We start from the raw sequence: 20,024 nt of genomic DNA, 5'->3' as shown, positions 1-20,024 counted from the left end.
TGAAAATGCGTCTGGGCAGAGGGATCTGGGCGTCTTTGTTCATGAACTGCAGAAAACCGATATGTTAGCACAGCATGTCATTAAAAGGCAAGCAGAATGCTACTGTTTATTGCAAAAGGACTGGGATATAAAAATACAGAAGTGTTATTGCAACCTTATAGGGCGTTGGTGAGACCACACCTGGAATATTGTGTCCAGTTTTGATCTCCTTATTTGAGGAAGCATGTAGTGGTATTGGAGGCAGTTCAGAGGAGGTTCACCAGATTGATTCCGGGGATGAAAGGGTTGACAGGTGAGGAGGGATTAAACAGTTTGGGCTTATACTCGCTGGAGTTTAGAAGGATCAGAGGGGATCTGATCGAGATATATAAAATACCAAAAGGGATTGATAAAATAAACGTAGACCAAATGTTCCCCCTTGTGGGGAATCTAGAACGAGAGGTCACAAATATAGGTTGAAAGTTGGTAGATTTAAAACTGAGATGAGGAGGAACTACTTCTCGCAGAGGGTGGTGAATGTGTGGAAGCCGCTGCCTCACAGTGCGGTGGAGTCGGAGTCATTAGATGGTTTCAAGAAGGAGATAGATACATTTCTGATTTTAAAAAACAGGTTAAAGGGATATAGGGAATAGGTACAGAGGTGAATGAGACCAGGAAGAGATTAGCCATGATCTGATTGAATGGCGGAGCAGGCTCGAGGGGCTGAATTGCCTAGTTCTGCTCCTAATTCCTATGCACCACCTATGTTAATCACCCAGTTCAGAATGGGTTCAAATTACTTTTCAGTCAGATGTACAAATACATTTATTTACCCATGAAGAGAAAATGATTTAATGTTTGCTGATCATTTTGTAGGATGCACACATTTTCAATCAAGAATTGAAGCAAATTCATTAGGAACAGCAGCATAGAGGCTATGTTACTGAACTAGTAATTCATAGAGCTGGACTAACTCTACAGTGACATGAATTCAAATATCACCATGGCAGCTGGGGTGTTTAAGTTAAATATATCTGGAATAAAAAGCTAATATGAAACTACCAGATTATAATAAAACAAAATTTGCCATCCTGACCCAGTCTAACCTGCATATGACTTCAGACCCACAGCAACGTGGTTAATGCTTAATGGTTCCCTGAAATTGTGGCTGGTCACCACCACCTCCTTGAAGATAATTAGGGATGGGCAATAAAAGCTGGCCTTGCCAGTGATGTCCACATTCCCTAAAATGTTAGAGTACATGTCAACTTCCCCTTAAAAATAAAATCACGTGACAGCCTCAACACGATCTCTATGGGTTCAGTATGTATTCGGCTGGGGCATTTTTTTTTTACATTAAACATAAAAGACTGATCGCATTGCCACCCACTGAAACTACCCAAGGCCTCAATATTGCACAATTCTTCAACTTCCTCAGTATTCCCCACAATTTACTGATGTTAAAATCCAATATTAGCGTCAAATTACCAAGCAAAGGTCCTTTGCTTCAAACTTTCGGTACTATTTCAATCTTTATAGAGTCCTACATTATGACCCTTCTTTATTATATCAACAAGATGTGTACGTTAGATGAATTGGCCATGCTAAATTGCCCCTTAGTGTACAAAGGTTGGGTGGGGTTGCGGGGATGGGGCAGGGGATTGGGCCTAGGTACTCTATCTGAGCAGGGGCCAGTGCAGACTCAATAACCTCCATCTGCCCTGTAGGGATTCTATGAGTGTGGTGGTGGGACATTTTAATTTAGAAGAAAAATAGCAGCTTAAAATCCAATCAGAGCTGATTCATGTACACACAAAAAGAGATGCACAGCTTTCAATTGTTCCACATTTAGAGCGGCAAAAACGGAAGTACCGTTTGCTTTTTGTAACTGCTACAATCAACATCTTGGACTTGGAAATCTAAATAATTGAGTTAATCACACACAAAACATACAACACTGCAGTGTTCTAATCATTTCACACATTCAGCCCTGAAGGTGTTAACTCTTGCTGTGGTAACTGTTTCACTGGGGCTAGTTAATGCAAGTACCCTTTCTTTTTGAGGAAGTCTGTCCCACCTGTTCTCCCCAAGTTCAAGCAGCCTGGCCTTAATCTTGCTTCTATTTATCTACTGCTTTTGAACTGCAGTGAGTGGATGCTTGGGAAGGGCTATTCTTAATGTAGTTGGTGGATACATTCTAAGTCACAATACCAGAATCTTTTTGCACAAGGACCTTGAGATATGTGCAAACTGAGAACCAAGTGTTTATCTATATTAAGGCAGTCCACAAAGGCAAAAAGCTTGCAGAGCCCTGCCTGCAGAGTCTGCCAAAGTAGACAGACTTTGGGGATATCTAACAGTTTAATAAAATTTACTGGAATGTTAATATTTTCCAGTCAATCATTTCCACAAAATAAAAATCAGCTGAGCCACACTTTCAACACAGCTCCTTTAGTGTCTGAGAGAGCATTTACGTGACAGGCGCTGAATAAAAGCAGATTTTGATTCAGTGCCTTTACAAGATGTGAACAGCAGCATTGTGGTCATTGTTGCTAGACTAGTAACCCAGACACCTGGGCTTATGATCCAGAACACGAGTTTAATTGCCACAAAGGCAGCTGGAGCATTCAATTCAAATTAAATTAAGTTGTAAATAAAACATTAGCAGCAGTAACAGTGACCATGAGACGACGGAATTGTCATAAGAACCCATCTGGTGTACTTGTGTCCTCGAAGGGAAGGAAATCTGGCATCCTTACCTTGCCTGGCTCTAGACAATACAATATGTTTATATCTTAGCTGCCCTCTGAAATGGTTCACTACTGCCTTCTCAAGTGCAATAAATGTAGGCCTTGCCAGTGGCATCCATATTCTGTGAATGAATAATTAAATAAAACATTTAGGGGCTGGTTTAGCACAGTGGGCCAAATCGCTGGCTTGTAATGCAGAACAAGGCCAGCACCCGTGGGTTCAATTCCCGTACTGGCCTCCCCGAACAGGTGCCGGAATGTGGCGACTAAGGGCTTTTCACAGTAACTTCATTGAAGCCTGATTATTATTATTATAACGGTGGCAATGGTGCACCGGTTAACAGTGCAGACGTAACCGGACTCCAGAAGCAGGGTCCCTGCCTGACACTACAGAGTGAGAGTTTTGACTATCTGCAGCAGGGAATCATTCCTTCGCTTTGCACTGGAGACAGCTCTAACCTTTTATTAACTTTGCAAAAGCTTAGTGCCACGTTACATCACAGCAAAATTGAACCTGCAATGGAAATTTATATTAAGCAGTTTTCACCTATCCAGCTACTTCTGAAGCATGGTGAGCTGCTCACAATGTCAGTAGGATCCCTTAAGAATTGACACAAATCTTGCATCGGTTCAACTAAATTGGGGGTTTACATTTTTTTTTATTCCCAAAGATGCTTGATGCCTTCCTCGCAATATACTCTTTTCAGCCAGTTATTTGTCAAATAATGCAGCGGCTAAAGTTTGTCTGGAAAGGGTACTTCCACCCCAGCGTGGATGCTGAGATTTTTGTGGAGATAGCAGGCTAATAATCCATGATAATGCAGAGAAATCAGTTGGCTCCTCAATGTGTCTTTGGGATAGGTGGATGGCAGGGAATGTGGATCCTTCCCACAAGGAAGGAAAAGCCTGTTTCCACATCAAGTGAAAATCAGACAATGCAAGTGGTGCATTCATTAAGAAGTCCAAAAACTATATTTAAAATGGAAATAAAATCAAAAAGGGATAACATGGGCCGAGTGCAGAAATAAGAAAAATCATACATAGACGTCCTACTAAGCCTCTCTCTCACCCTGCTCACCCAACTCTGCACCAGACCTCCCATATCCAATCACACATATTTCGATAATGTAAAATGTTGGAAAACACTCAATTGGTCAGGCAATATCTGCTGAGCAAGAAACAGAGTTAATGTTTCAGGGCAATGACTTTTCATTAAACCTGCATAGACAGATATTTTATTTATTTCCTAAATAAACATTGGTTATAGTCTTTTGTAGAAGCTGAGCAACAGGCACGTGTAAATACAGATGGCTGTAATCAGCACAAAAGCTGGCCTCCAGTGGTTGTTCCAAGTATAAAAAGAGTTATAGGAATGAAATGGGATACTAATGGGTAATTAAATTTCTAATAACCTTGCACGCCAACAACTTTAGTTCAGCAAATAATGTCCAACCCTGCTCTCAAACAGCAGAGTTATCATCTGCTGAGTACCCCCAGGTGGCTTTGTGAAGTTTACTCATCATGAACCTTCCACCTGGGTTTCGTTTAATGCACAACAGAATTTAGCAACAGCTCTCATCTACTTACAACTACCAAGTTGTACAGCCTTCAGTTCAAAGTCTCTTTTGAGGACTGAAAGTTCAGCTCTCTATGTGGCATCAAAAGCTAGAAGGTATAATGCCAGTGCTTTTAAGTTTCACAGACATCTTTGATTACATTTCTGAATGGCATTCAAAACAACCTTATTCTAATCTAAACTTTAACTCCATTATTGCTGTATTTGCGACTACCAGGGCTGTAGAAGGCAAACTATCCTAGAAGGACCTTGGTCTTTACTTGTCCAGTAATTCCTGCTGCTAATAGCAGTTAGTAGAGTACACATTTCTGTTGGAATCAGGGAACTGCGTTATCATAAGTATATAAATTTAGGATTTGCATAAGGCTGGAAGGAATCAAAACTTTGGCCTTGGCTCAGTGTCAGCATCTCGTCTCCAAGTCTGGTGGATGTGGATTCAAGTCCAATTCCCCAGAACCAGGAGTGCATAAACTAGACAGTCAGAGTGCCCAACAGTGCCCTAACATCTTCAGTTGCTTTGTCAATGACATTCCCTCCACCTTAAGGACAGAAGTGGGGATGTTCGCTGATGTCCAGCACCATTCGTGACTCCTCAGATACAGAAGCAGTCTACGTCCACATGCAACAAGACCTGGACAACATTCAGGCTTGGGCTGATAAGCGGCAAGTAATGGCCGAGTCACACAAGTGTCAGGAAATAACCGTCTCCAAAAAGAGAATCCAACCATCTCCCCTCAACATTCAATAGCATTAACACTGAACTCCCCCACTATCAATAGCCTGGGCGTTTATCATTGGTCAGAAACAAGAAATGGATCAGCGTTGGGGTGGCGTAGTGGTATTGTCACTGGACTAGTAAACCAGAAACCCAGGGTAATGCTCTGGGGGCCCACGTTCGAATCCGGCCACTGCAGATGATAACATTTGAATTCAGTAAAAGTTAAATGTCTAATGATGACCATGAAACCGTTGTTGATTGTCGTAAAAACCCATCTGGTTCACTCATGCCCTTTAGGGAAGAAAATCTGCCATCCTTGCCTGGTCTGGCCTACATGTGACTCCAGGCCTACATGTGATTCCTTAAATGCCCCCATTCAAGGGCAATTAGGGGTGGAACAATAAATGCTGGCCCAGCCAGCAACACCCACATCCCATGATCACTCGCTTCACCACCTACGCAGGTGGCTAGGATACTGGACAGAAACACCAAAATTATATTTTAACTTAGTAAGACTGTGAGGAAAGGATGCCTCGCTCCAGGGGTGATTTCACGAAAAATAGGGATATGGTATATTAAAACAAACTTTATTACTAATTTAGTATTAAAATATCTAACATCACAGCAGAAAATTGCTGACATTACCCCTTAAACGATGCTGATCAATACAGAGAACACAGTAACCCGTAACTGCTATCTTTATTCCCACTCAAACACAAAAGAAATCTCAGCTCTCTATCGACTGTTAAACTACAATTAGCAGTCAGGAACACCTGCTTCATAGAAATGTCTGAATACTTTGAGAAAATAAATTTAGAGTGCCAATTATTTTTTTCCAATTAAGGGGCAATTTAGCATGGACAGTCCACCTAAACTGCACATCTTTGGGTCGTGGAAGCAAAATGTACAAGAGAATGTGCAAACTCCACACAGACAGTGACCCAGAGCCAGGATCGAACCTGGGACCTTGGTGCTGTGAGGCAGCAATGCTAACCACTGCGCCACCGTGCTGCCCGAGAAAGAGATCTTTTAACACTGCTTTAAAGAAAGACCTGGGGCAGGATTCTCTGAGTCTGGGGCTATGTTCCCAAGTCGGTGTGGGAACGGTGGCTGTTTACGGCAGAAAAACTGGCGCAGAACAGCTACCGATTCCCCGTTTTGCTGGGGGCTAACAGGACCGCAGCGCAGAGCACCCGGCTCCAGCTGCCAATACACCCTGGAGTATTGCCGGGTCCGTGGCCGCACATGTGCGCGGCGGCAGCCTGCAGCGGCTGCGCCGTGCTACATGGCGAATGCAGCCCGCAGGCCTGGCCCGCGTAATAATACCCATCCTTTGGCCAGCTCACACGCCCCGCACCACCACCCCATAGTGCCCTAATAATGTCCCCCCTGCCCACAGCGCTGGACTGAGCCTGCAGCTGCCACGCTGAGTTCCGGACGGATGAGACTATGAGAGACCCACACCGCCGTGAACTCGGCCGGTCGGGGGCAGACGGCCTCAGGCAATGTCCTGAGGCCGTCGATACGTGGCACGATGTACTCTGGACGGGAAGAAGCATTGGAAAACGCCGGTGCCCCCGATTTGGCCAGAAACGTGGATTCTCCAGGCATTCGCTGAATGCGATTTCGGCGACCGGAGAATCCAGCCCCTGGATTCTGTCAGAACCATGCAGAAACTCTGCAGTATTTCATTACAAGCTGCTTCAGCATGTTTCAGCTCACCTTCTAATTAAACTTCTTGGAAACAAACTGTTAATCGAGCTACAGAAAAACGCTTGGCATCTCCAACTAACAATGCTTTCCTACAAAATGCCTGATACAGTGGCTCCACCCAGTAATGACATTATCACACCACACTGAAATATAATTAATTCCACAGGGCATCCCTTAATCCAAAAAACATTCCAAACTGGTGCCGCTGACATGCCTTCAATCTTCCTTAATCGTGGTTTCCCATCTACTGTGGTTGACAGGACTCTCAACTGTGTCCGCCCTATCTCCCGCATACGCGCTCTCACCTCTTCCCCTCCCACCCAGAACCAGGAAAAGGTTTCCCTTGTTCCCACCCAAGTTATTCTCTCTTCCAACTTCTTCCATCAGGCAGGAGACACAAAAGTCTGAGAACACGCGCTAACAGATTCAAAAACAGCTTCTTCCCCGCTGTTATCAGATTCCTGAATGACCCTCTTATGGACCAAACTGATCTCTTCACACATCTTCTCGACTGAGTAGTCCATGTCAATGTATTTAAATTGTGTATATATCATATGAGCTATGTTTTTTCATATATGGACTGTACACAGAACAATACTTTTTACTGTACCGTGGTACACGTGACAATAAAGTCAAATCCAAACCCTCGACACGGGGAGAATGTGTGAACTCCACACAAGTCACCCAAGGACAGAATCAAACCTGGCTCCCTGGTGCTGTAAGCTAGCAGTGCTAACCAGTGTGCCACCGCGCTGCCCACCACCATGTTATCAAGGACAATTAGAATTGGGCAATAAATGGTGGGGCAACCAGCGATGCTTACATCTCATGAACGAATGTGAAAAAGATACCGACTCACTGAGATTGACCTGTTCAACCTAGATAACGTTTTGAGATTGTGTACATCTTTTATGGTACAGTTCCTGGAGTTTCAAATGGCAATAGAAAAGCGCTTAGTTTTAGCTGTATTGAGAATGCAATTGTGCACCCACATGATTAACAGCACAATTGCCTGTACACCGACTGGTCACGGACACAGGCGGTGACCTCACACTCTCACGGCAGTTTACTTTCCAATGCAACAAGGTTTATGGAACTAGTCTACCGTATTGCTGAACATTTGCAATGTCTTATGTGCACACATTGAGGTTTCAGTCGAAATTGCACTATGTCTCATGCTAAGAAGCTGGGTCGGCATGTACAGATTCTTCAATGCATACTGCTGTTTGATAGAAAAACCTGAAATGACACAGCATGCCACTTGTACAGATGCTTAATGCAGAATTCTGTGATACAAATAATTTATTCGCCAGGCAAGACTGAATTCCTTGCATCCATAGTGCTCACTAGGAGAATCTTGCATGACACAAAAAAAAGTCAATACTCATTTACTCGGATATTTAGAGCACATTTTAAAGTCTAGAAAGAATTAATACATGTAAAATAAATTATTCATAAAAAGTTTTAAAATTACCTGTATGATAAAATGCCAGGAACATTAATAATAATCCCATGAAGACATTACTCAAGAAGGTCACAAATCCACAGGTTATCCCCTCAGGCACCGGATACACAGTCTCCACAAGCAGTTCAAAGAAGAAGGGAATACTGCTGGTTATAAAGACTCCAACTAATATGCACGATGTATATAATGTTGCTGCAATGACAATAAAACCAGGTTTGTTAGAAAAATAATCCAACAGCTACACTTGCACTAGAGAGTGACATGAGCATGCTATCGGATGCAAGCACAAAGGCAAGTAGTAGGAATTCACTAATCATTTCTCTTCCTCCCCAACGAGGAGCTTGCGTTGCAGGTCAAGGAGGTTGGAAGGGGCAAAGAAAGGAAGAGCGCAAACAGGAGTGACAGAAAGAAGAGAGCACAAAAGAAGATGAAAAGGAGAGAAACACGAGAAAGAACGAGGGAGCTTTAACATTGGCTTGATCCATTTCTTCTCTCACTCGCTTATTCTGTTTAATAAATGTTGTTCATCTTATAACTTCCAATCCTGAGGATGGGTCTTTGGACACGGAAACTTAGATTCGCTGACTTTTATTCCCAGATATCAGATTGTTCTAAATTGAAGTTAGTAATGAGAGATTTTGCAAGGTGAGAAAGGTGCACCTAATTCTATTCAAAACAGGTGATAAATATTTATCTGATCTATCAAGGGAAGCATTTATTAACAAGCTGAAGGCATAATGAAGGCGCTCTTCACATTGAAAACAATTAGGATTTGGATACAATAAAACAGAAACCCCTTTATAACTTGAAATAGACAGAATTAAAATTTGGAAACAAATCGCAGTTTACACAAACTAGTATAAGGAAGCTTGTTCTCTAAAGCAGGGTTTTTCCAAAGTGCGGGTCGGGACCCACGGGTGGGTTGCAGACGGGTGTTGGAAGGTCGTGGAGCAATCGGTCCCACCGTTCCTGCGGTGGTCACAATTGTGCGAGAAGTGCCCCATGGCTGCTACCGGCTTTTAAATGAAAAGAAATTAGGCCATCCGGAGTCTTTCGGCCAGGAACGGTAGCAAGGTAGCACCCTCCACTTACACTTGATGTCAAACGTCCTCTATGTACTCTTTTTTTGATGCCAAATCACGGAGGAGAGCTTCTTCCATTTTCTAGCTGGTTTAGCACAATGGTCTAAACAGCTGGCTTGCAATACAGAACAATGCCAGCAGCGCGGGTTGAATTCCTGTAGCTGCCTCTCCGAACAGGCGCTGGAATGTGGCGACTCGGGGCTTTTCACAGTAACTTCATTGAAGCATACTCGTGACAATAAGCTATTATTATTACAGCTTCTAGCAAACAAGGCCAGAAGCTTGCTTTCAGCTTCTTGGATTGTGAAGATGAATTGTTTTCTTACAAGAGACGGCCATTGACACAAATAGGCAGTGTACCTACTGGACAGAATCTCATAACAGAATCTGTTGCAGAGAGCTGCTCAGGAGAGTCCAGGGCAGTGCTAATGTTGGCTCTGTACAGAGCTCTCGGCGCTCTGGTTAACAGCCTACAAAGAATAAACTTAACTCGGGAACAAAGCAGTGTAAAGATGATTAATTGAGTTATGGTTTTGTCAATTGTGTGATATGTGTTATATTCAGGGAAGTACTGGCAAATGAGAGAAGTTTCAGAATTTGAAAGAGAAGTGGTGGGGGAAAAATTCCTTTTGAAGACACCCTAGTCAGCTATTAACTTGACCTGTGATACCACATTAAAAAGATGCCAAAAGCCCATGAGGCTGTCAGCATCTCCCAGGAGTATCTTGTGCTGAGTAAAACAGGTATTTTGTTTCTATTGCCCTTCACAACCTACATGTGCGAGGTTGGATATTCCTTTTCATAAAGGTGGCACATAAGGAACTGGCTGAAGTCTGCACCTGATATGCGCATTGCCCTCTGCTCCTGCGAACTTGATTCAAGTGAGATCTTGAAGACCAAGCAGGCCCCCTTCGCATTAAAGGTAAGCGAACATGGAGTGTGTCGCAAAGACTGGCGTGGGTCGCGAAGGTCAGCCAGTTGGCAAAAGTGGGTCCTGGGGAAAAAAGTTTGAAAAACACTGCGCTAAAGAAACCAGAATTGTGATTTATTTGCATGCATTAATACCTGGAGTTACAGGCAGGTGAGTAACACCTTTGTAGCAGGTGAGGGCAACCCATGCCGATGACAGCGTAGCTCCAGAGAATAGCAGAAGTAGGATGAGTTTTAGCACTCCTCTGAAGAAATCTGCAAATCTGCAATAACAAAACATACAAGATGAATTCAACAGGGTGTTACGATCCCAGTTAATGTTATAACTGGACAGGAAGGTCCAAGAATGGAACCCTGGCTCAAAAGACCAGAACTTTATTTTTAAAAAAATAAAACTTGGAGAACAGAGTCACAGGACCATTATTAGTTATAACAAGAAAACTTTCATTAAACATGAAAAATTGGATTATAATACAATTCTCCTTTACTTACTTTAACAAATACACACAGATTTAAAGATTAACATGGATTATATATGAAGTATATCTTAAACTACAATGGTCTCATTAACACAAGTCCCTTTTAAGCACACATGATGACTGTGGTCAAACACATGGATGCCGCTCTGAATCCAAGTTAGTGTCTATGGATTTCTCCTCACAATCCCCCCAGATGATGATCACTTGAGTTTTCAAACTCCCAAAATACATGCTTTAAAATCGTCTCTCATAATAATGCTTTCCCATGGCAGCTGGCATTCCAAAATCCAGACCAGGTTTTGCAAATTACTGTAGAACTCGTCTCTGGGCCATTAACAAGGCAAAGGCGTGGACATCTGCCATCGTCCCCCATCTAAGCACCGGCGAGTCCGATACTCCAAAAATGGCCACCAAAGGGCACGGCTCCAGCTAAATACCCCAAATTCCCAACATACTGTCACAAAAGGAGACTTGGAAGCTTACAAACTTGGAGCATGACCAAAACACACATGTATGATTCGCTGGCCCCCTAGAGCACATATCCTTCACCCCGAAGAACCCACTCATCTGCATCATTGCCAGGTGCGCCCTGTGCACCTCTTCAAACTGGACCAAGCTTAACCTAGCACATGAGGAAGTGGAGTTGACCCTGGGAAAAGCCTCACCCAACACCTTCCCCTCAAAAATCAAACTCAATTCACCCTACCATTTCCCCTTTTCTTCTTCCAATGACACCTGCTCCGTCGACAACATCTGCCTGTAAATATCCGAAATCTTACCCTCCCCAAACTCGGCCAAGGACGGGGCCCTGTCCAAGAGTGAGGGCTATCGTGCCAGGTGAAATAAAGGATGCTCCTTACGTAGAAAGTCGCGAACCTGCAAGTACCTAAATACAGTCGCACTTGGGAGCTGGAACTTCTCTAAAAGCTCATCCAAACCAGCAAACCTACCTTCCAGAAACATGTCCCTCAATCTCTCCAAACCCTTCCTCTCCCATGCCCTGGACGATGAAAGCTACGGTTCCTGCAAATCGGAGCCAACAGCGACATGGAGCCCAGTTTATAATACTGCCTAAACTGATTCCAAATCCTCAAGCTGGCTGTGACCATCGGGCTTGAAGTGAATCTCGCAGGGAAAACGTGAGTGAGGCAGTAACCAGAGCCCTCAGACCTGACCCTGTGCACGAACCCTCCTCCATCTGACCCCATATAGAATCCGGATCCCTGAGCTACTCCCACACCTGATCAATATTTTCCACCCAAGAGTATCATAACTGATTAGATCGTGCCAACACCCCCTGACTGCCGACCTCTTTGAAGAAATGTCCTACTAACCCAAGATATCTTACCAGTCCAAACTAAAGTAGATATCAATTTATTGACCCTGAAAAAGAAAGCCTTGGGAAGAAAGACTGGGAGACACTGAACAAAAACAAAAACCTCGGGAGAATATGCATCTTCACTGTCTGTACCCTTCCTGCTCAGGTCAGAGGGAGGGCGTCCCACATTTTCAAGTCGGCCATCACCCCATTGCCCAGGTTAGAAAAGTTAGGTTCATGGAGCGAGGCCCAATCATGGGCCACCCGAATTTCCAGATAATGAAAGCTAGTCCTGGTGGAATGAAACCACAATCTTCCCAAATCAGCTCCCCGGGGGTTCACCAAAAAATAGTCACTTTTGTCTAGATTCAGCTTGTACGCAGGAGCAAAAACTCCTGAGCAGCTTCATTATCTCCTCGACATCGGGAGAGTGGGTCTTGATGCATAGTAGCAAATCATCCGCATATACAGGCACTCTATGCTCCCTCTCCCCATGTTCTATCCCCTTCCATCTGGTGGAGAACCTCAACACAATGGCCAGCGGCTCAATTGCTAACGCAAACAAAAGCGGGGGAAATGGACACCCCTGCCTTGTACCTCTATTCAGTTGGAGATAACCCAAGCTCAGGGCATTAGTGCACACACTCGCCTGTACAAAAGCCGAATCCAAGATATAAAGTTTGGCCCAAAGACACATCTTCCAAGTATTTAAAAGCAGCACCCCCACTCAAATGCTTTCTCCGCGTGCATCAAAATAATCACCACTGGCTTGGGCTCGAAATAAGGCGACAACACAACATCTGACAATCTCCTAATGTTGGCCAACAACTGCTACCCTTTACAAAACCAGTCTGCTCCTCCAAAATTACCCCAGGGCGGCAGGGCTCCAAATGCTTTGCCAGCACCATCGGCAACGAGTGCCAGCATTTTACAATGAAATTGGTCGATATGACCCACATTCCGTGGGTTCCTTGACTTTTTTCAGGATCTAGGAAATCTATCCCTGTGCCAACGTGGCTGGCAACACTCCCCAGCACACAGAATCATTAAACATATCCAGCAGAAGCGGGACCAACTCACCCGCAAACGGATTGTCAAATTCAATAGGGAATCCATCCGGACCTGGTGATTTGCCCATCTGCATTAACCTAATACAGTTCATGACCTCCTCTAGCTTTATCAACGCCTCGAACTGCTGCCTTCTCTCCTGCTCCACCTCCGGGAAGGTCAACCCATCCAAAAATCTGCTTCATTGATGATCTCTCTTCTGGGGGCTCTGACTTATTACAGAACTCGGTAGAAGGGCTCAAATGCCTCATTAATCGTCTCTGGGGCAGAAACCAACCCGCCTCCCGATGGGCCGAACGGCCTTTCCCGCACTGTATTTTTCTGTGATATGCAATTAAGGAATGCCGTGTCATCCCATTTCGAGCATACACATTGATCATTACCACCGACATGCCCGCCAATAACCCATTAACGTTTACCATCCTCCCCCCACCCACCCGGGGTCTACTAATATATTAACCGCCGAAAAGGACACCCTCTTATTGATCAACACAGTGATCACTCGAGCTCTACAATCAAAACCTGAATGATAAACCTGCTCCACTCAGCCCTTCCGCAACCTTGTTTGACCGCCGTTGATTCCCACATGGATCTCCTGCCGAAAAAAACACATCAGCCTTCAAACTTCTCAGGTGCGCAAGCACCCGGATCTTTTTATTGGGCCATTTAACTCCCTTACATTCCAAGTTATCAACAGGAATGAGGCCTCTTACCTCCCCACAACCCAGGATCACCCATATCCACTCTGAGGCAATCCAGCAGTGGCACAGTCTGCACAGCTCCAGGCCCACCCAAAATGGGCAGGTTAGGTGAATTGGCCTTAGTGTCCAAAATTGCCCTTAGCGTTGGGTGGGGTTACTGGGTTATGGGGATAGGGTGGAGGTGTGGTCTTGGGTAGGGTGCTCTTTCCAAGAGCCAGTGCAGACACGATGGGCCGAATGGCCTCCTTCTGCACTGGAAATTCTATGAAACATTCCGGTGCCTTTTCGGGGAGGCCGGAATGGGAATTGAACCCGTGCTGCTGGTCTTGTTCTGCATTACAAGCCAGTTATTTAGCCCAGTGTGCTAAAAAGCCCCCCATCCCACGTTCTCTATCTCCCATCCCGAACAAAACAGAAACAAAAAAAACTAAGCTCATTATTGTTACAAAGAAAACTCCCAATGTTAACAAGCTGCTGATATTTACCCCTTTTCCGTTTCTGTTAACTAGCATTACAGGTAGCATGGTGACCCCAGCGAAGGGCAAAATAAAAGACAACTAACTAGTATATCGGCAATCAACCCCCTCCCAGAAACAGTACCGCAGAATACTACAGTGCAGAAGAGGCCCTTCAGTGATAGGGGACTCGATCGTAAGGGGAACAGACAGGCGGTTCTGTGGGCGCAAGCGAGACTCCAGGATGGTATGTTGCCTCCCTGGTGCAAGGGTCAAGGATGTCTCGGAGCGGCTGCAGGACATTCTGTGGGGGGGGTGAACAGCCAGCTGTCGTGGTGCACATAGGCACCAACGATATAGGTAAAAAACGGGATGAGGTCCTACAAGCGGAATTCAGGGAGTTAGGAGTTAAACTAAAAAGTAGGACCTCAAAGGTAGTAATCTCAGGATTGCTACCAGTGCCACGGGCTAGTCAGAGTAGGAATGTCAGGATAGATAGGATGAATGTGTGGCTCGAGAGATGGTGCAAGAGGGAGGGATTCAAATTCCTGGGGCATTGGGACCGGTTCTGGGGGAGGTGGGACCAGTACAAACCGGACAGTCTGCACCTGGGCAGGACTGGAACCGATGTCCTATAAACCGATGTTTTCTAGAGCTGTTGGGGAGGGTTTAAACTAATGTGGCAGGGGGTTGGGAACCGATGCAGGAAGTTGGAAGGTAGTAAAACAGGGACAGAAGCAACAGGTCATTAAGAAGGCAAATGGAATTTTGTCCTTCATTGCTAGAGGGATGGAATTTAAGACTAGGGAGGTTATGTTGCAATTGTATAAGGTGTTAGTGCGGCCACACCTGGAGTATTGTGTTCAGTTTTGGTCTCCTTACTTGAGAAAGGACGTACTGGCGCTGGAGGGTGTGCAGAGGAGATTCACTAGGTTAATCCCAGAGCTGAAGGGGTTGGATTATGAGGAGAGGTTGAGTAGACTGGGACTGTACTCGTTGGAATTTAGAAGGATGAGGGGGGATCTTATAGAAACATTTAAAATTATGAAGGGAATAGATAGGATAGATGCGGGCAGGTTGTTTCCACTGGCAGGTGACAGCAGAACTAGGGGACATAGCCTCAAAATAAGGGGAAGTAGATTTAGGACTGAGTTTAGGAGGAACTTCTTCACCCAAAGGGTTGTGAATCTATGGAATTCCTTGCCCAGTGAAGCAGTTGAGGCTCCTTCATTACATGTTTTTAAGGTAAAGATAGATAGTTTTTTGAAGAATAAAGGGATTAAGGGTTATGGTGTTCGGGCCGGAAAGTGGAGCTGAGGCCACAAAAGATCAGCCATGATCTAATTGAATGGCGGAGCAGGCTCGAGGGGCCAGATGGCCTACTCCTGCTCCTAGTTCTTATGTTCTTAAAAGACTGGAATTATAAAATTCCATGACTTGGGCGCTTTATGGAAATTTCCCTGACTATTCCAGGGCTGGAAAAATTACATATGTATTGCTTGATGCTTGTAGATTTTTATGACCTACAGGAATTTGGATTCCCTCCGCTTCTTTCAGCATCGGTTTAATGTTTCATTCGAAAGCTGGTACCGTCAACAAAACAACATACTACACGGAGGTTAGATAATGCACTCAGGTTTGTCTTAGGGAGCCACAACCTCTCTGGCACATCAGCCACAGCTGTCAAGTGAACCCAACTGACAGACGTCCATTGATATTATTCACAAAACGAACATTACAGCACAGGAACAGGCCCTTCGCCCACCAAGCCTGCGCCGATCCAGATTCCTTATTTAGACCTACTACTTATCACCCAAATGATCTGTATCCCTCCATTCCCCGCTCGTTCATGTGTCTATCACAAAACATCTTTTAAAAAAATAAATTTAGATTACCCAATTGATTTTTTTCATCTTTGGGTTGCGGGGGCGGAACCCACACAAACACGGGGAGAATATGCAAACTCTACATGGACATGTGACTCAGAGCCCGGATTGAACCTGGGACCTCGGCGCTGAGGCAGCAGTGCTAACCATTGCACCACCGTGCTTCGATACATGTTAAATGTTGCTATCGTGCCTGCCTCCATCACCTCTGCTGGCAACGCGTTCCAGGCACCCACCACCCTCTGCGTGAAAGAATTTCCCTGCACATCTCTCCTAAACTTTCCCCCTTTCACCTTGAACCTGTGTCCCCTTGTAATTGAGTTTTCCACCCTGGGAAAAAGCATCTGACTCTTCAACTTGTCTATACATCTCAATTTTGTGGACCTCAATCAGGTCTTCCCTCAGCCTCCGTCTTTCCAACGAAAACAGAGTTTATTCAACCTCTCGTCATAGCAATATCCACTTTTCTCCTTTATTCATAGAAAAACTTCAAAATGCTTCAACTAAACAAAATAGAACTGGATTAGGAAGAAAATCTTTAGTGGAGCATGACTCGCATTGAAATTTTCTGTCACAGACCACTGTTCACGTACAGCCTATAAATTAAAATCATAGAATCATACAGCACAGAAAGGAGCCATTTGGCAAATTGTGCCTGTAAGGTCTCTTTAAAATAGCTATCAAAATTAGCACCCGTTCCCCTCTTTCCAATTAATTCCACAAATGCTTTCCCTGAAAGTATACAAGTCAACAACTTAGAGTTAACATTTGTGAATTGCACATGGGGATGAACAGAATAGACATTCAAGCACTTCCTCATCAGCTGATGATACAATCTCACACGTTGCCCACCCACCATCTCTAGCCGAGCAATGAACTCTTCAGGAAGCTATATATCTAATTTAAGTAAATTTTTCCAAGACAATCAAGCAAGCTCCAAGACACTGTTCTAGCCCATAACTCATTTCAAGTCCAAATGGCGCCACACTTCCAATGCCTGGAAACATCGCTTCATTTAGGAACCTATAATTATACAGCACAGGAAGAGGATATTCAGCCCATCATTCTGGTGCTGGCTCTTTGTCAGAGCTATCCAATTAGGCCCACTCCCCATGCTATTTCCCCAAATTCCTGCAAATCTGATTCTTTTCAAGTGTATATGCAACTTTGTCGACGTTACAACAAAGAAAGCACAACAGTGCCTACACCTCCTCAGGAAACTAAGGAAATTTGCATGTCCACATTGACTCTTACCAATTTTTTACAGATGCACCATAGAAAGCATCCTATTCTTGCTGCATCACAGCCTTGTATGGCAACTGCTCAGCCCAAGACCGTGAGAAACTACAGAGAGTCGCGAACACACCCCAGTCCATCACATGAACCCGCCTCCCATCCATTGACTCGGTCTACGCTTCTCACTGCCTTGGGAAAAGCGGGCAGCATAATCAAAGACCTCTTCCACCCGGGTTATTCACTCTTCCAACAAAAGCCTGAGAACACGCATTAACAGGTTCAAAAACAGCTTCTTCCCCGCTGTTATCAGACTCCTGAATGATCCGCTTATAGATTTAACAGATCGCTTCACACATGTTCTCTATTGAGTAGCACTACACTCCATATGCTGCACCCGATGCCTGTGCCTATGTATTTAAATTGTGTACTTATGCATGTCCTATGTTTTTTCATGTATGGAATGATCTATCTGGACTGTACGCAGAACAATACTTTTCACAATACCTCGGTACATGTGTCAAGAAATCAAATTCAATTCAATTCCCCACGACACTCGACTAGTGTTATTCAGCAAACTTAGCTCGAGATATTAGGGCAACCCAATATTATTTACTGAACAAAACAATTGTATTTGAAGAGGCTGCAGAGAAGAACAACAAGATTGATTAGAACAAGAAAGATTAAGAGAAACTTGCGCTTTACCGTCAGGAAAGAAAAATCAAAATATTAAATGTTCTCGATAAAAGACATATTAGTTCAAAGGCAGAAAACTAGAACGACGAGAACATAAATGGAAATTAATTTGTGTTGTCTGTTTATGGACAATAAAAATCTTGAGTGGTAATTTGCACATTAATATTTAAATAGAAACTATCAAGAATTACAGCCGTGCCATAGAACACATCAGTATGTTTCTCCCAAAAGTGCAATGGAATTTAAATATAGTTTAATGTAAGTACTGGAAAGTGCAATTAAAAATTATAACTTTACCAAAGAGAAAATTAATACAAAGACACCAACTGAAACCACATAAGGAGCCTCAGCTTCGTGTTTTTAACAAGTTCCTCCAACAATGGAGTTGTTTGCCTATTTAGGCTTCACCCTTCCGTGATGCAGTAGCACATATGAAGCCAGCATATGGGTGACCCATCAGGTTCCAGGTCTCTGCTGTTGCTAGTCTGAAGATTACTCAAGTATGTGTGTGAACATAGGCCAGTGCAACCACTTTGCTGGGTACACATGTTATGAGGATGTCTGCCTCCACCACACTTTCAGGCAGATAGTACTAGACTCTCACCACCCTCTGGGTGAAAAGGTTTTGCCTCACAGTCCTTCTAAGTCTCCTGCTCCTTAGCTCTCTGCCCCATGATCATTGATCCCTCCACCAAGGGGAAACGGTTCTTCCTGTCTACTCTATCTACACCCCTCATAATTTTATACATCTCAATCATACAGGTCCACAGGGGCAAGACAGGTGGAGAAGGTAGTCAAGAAGGCATACGGCATGCTTGCCTTCATTGGCCGGGGCACTGAGTATAAGAATTGGCAAGTCATGTTGCAGTTCTTTAGAACCTTAAGTTAGGCCACACTTGGAGTATAGTGTTCAATTCTGGTCGTCACACTCCCAGAAGGATATGGAGGCTTTAGAGAGGGTGCAGAAGAGATTTACCAGGATGTTGCCTGGTATGGAGAGCATTAGCTATGAGGAGCGGTTGAATAAACTCGGTTTGTTCTCACTGGAACGACGGACGTTGAGGGGCACCTGATAAGAGGTTTATCTGTTTATCATGTATTCCCTTGCCTCGTTTGTCCTGCCCAAGAACATCACCTCACACTTACCCACATTGAATTTCTTTTGCCACTGATCAACCCGTCTGTAGCCTCCTGTAATTGAAGGCTATCCTCCTCACTATTTACCACCCCACCAATTTTTGCATCATCCACAAATTTCCTGATCACCCTTCCTACATTCATTTCTAAATCATTTATGTAAACCACAAATAGAAAAGGTTCCAACACTGATCCCTGCAGTACCCCACTGGACACAGGCTTCCAGTCAAAAAAACCACCCCTCGACCATCACCCTCTGCTTCCTGCCACACAGCCAATCCTGGGTGCAATTTGCCAAATTTCCTTGGATCCCATGGGCTCTTACCTTTGCTGTCAGTCTCCTATGTGGGACTTTATCAAAAGCTTTGCTGAAGTCCAAGAAGGCTGCATCAAATGCATTTCCCTCATCTACACACCTGGTCACCTCTTCGAAACATTCAATCAAGTTGGTCAGACATGACCTCCCCTTAATGAAAAAAATGAAACTCGCTTTATTGTCACGAGTAGGCTTCGGTTGAAGCATACAGGGTGTAGTGTTAATGAGGTCAGTCCATAAGAGGGTCATTTAAGAGTCTGGTGACAGTGGGGAAGAAGCTGTTTTTGAGTCTGTTCGTCCGTGTTCTCAGACTTCTGAATCTCCTGCCCGATGGAAGAAGTTGGAAAAGTGAGTAATCCGGGTGGGAGGGATCCTTAATTATGCTGCCTGCTTTCCCCCGGCAGCGGGAGGTGTAGATGGAATCAATGGATGGGAGGCAGGTTCGTGTGATGGACTGGGCGGTATTCACGACTCTCTGAAGTTCCTTGCGGTCCTGGGCCGAGCAGTTGCCATACCAGGCTG

At 44.4% G+C, this 20,024-nt stretch overlaps 1 protein-coding gene across 1 annotated transcript in view; it reads right to left on the bottom strand.

Annotated features, from left to right (window-relative positions):
• The window catches only part of slc49a4 (solute carrier family 49 member 4), an 83,175-nt gene that overhangs the window by 19,276 nt on the left and 43,875 nt on the right, over positions 1-20,024 (bottom strand). Inside the window, exons 7-8 of the mRNA XM_038790079.1 lie at positions 10,349-10,476; positions 8,211-8,393 (exon numbers count right to left, since the gene is read on the bottom strand). Of these exons, the coding sequence (XP_038646007.1) occupies positions 8,211-8,393; positions 10,349-10,476 (311 nt within the window). The remainder of the gene's footprint in view (positions 1-8,210; positions 8,394-10,348; positions 10,477-20,024) is intronic.

Source organism: Scyliorhinus canicula, chromosome 2 (assembly GCF_902713615.1).
Source record: "Scyliorhinus canicula chromosome 2, sScyCan1.1, whole genome shotgun sequence".
Lineage (NCBI taxonomy): Eukaryota > Metazoa > Chordata > Chondrichthyes > Carcharhiniformes > Scyliorhinidae > Scyliorhinus > Scyliorhinus canicula.
This window is presented reverse-complemented; position numbering and strand designations above follow the sequence as displayed.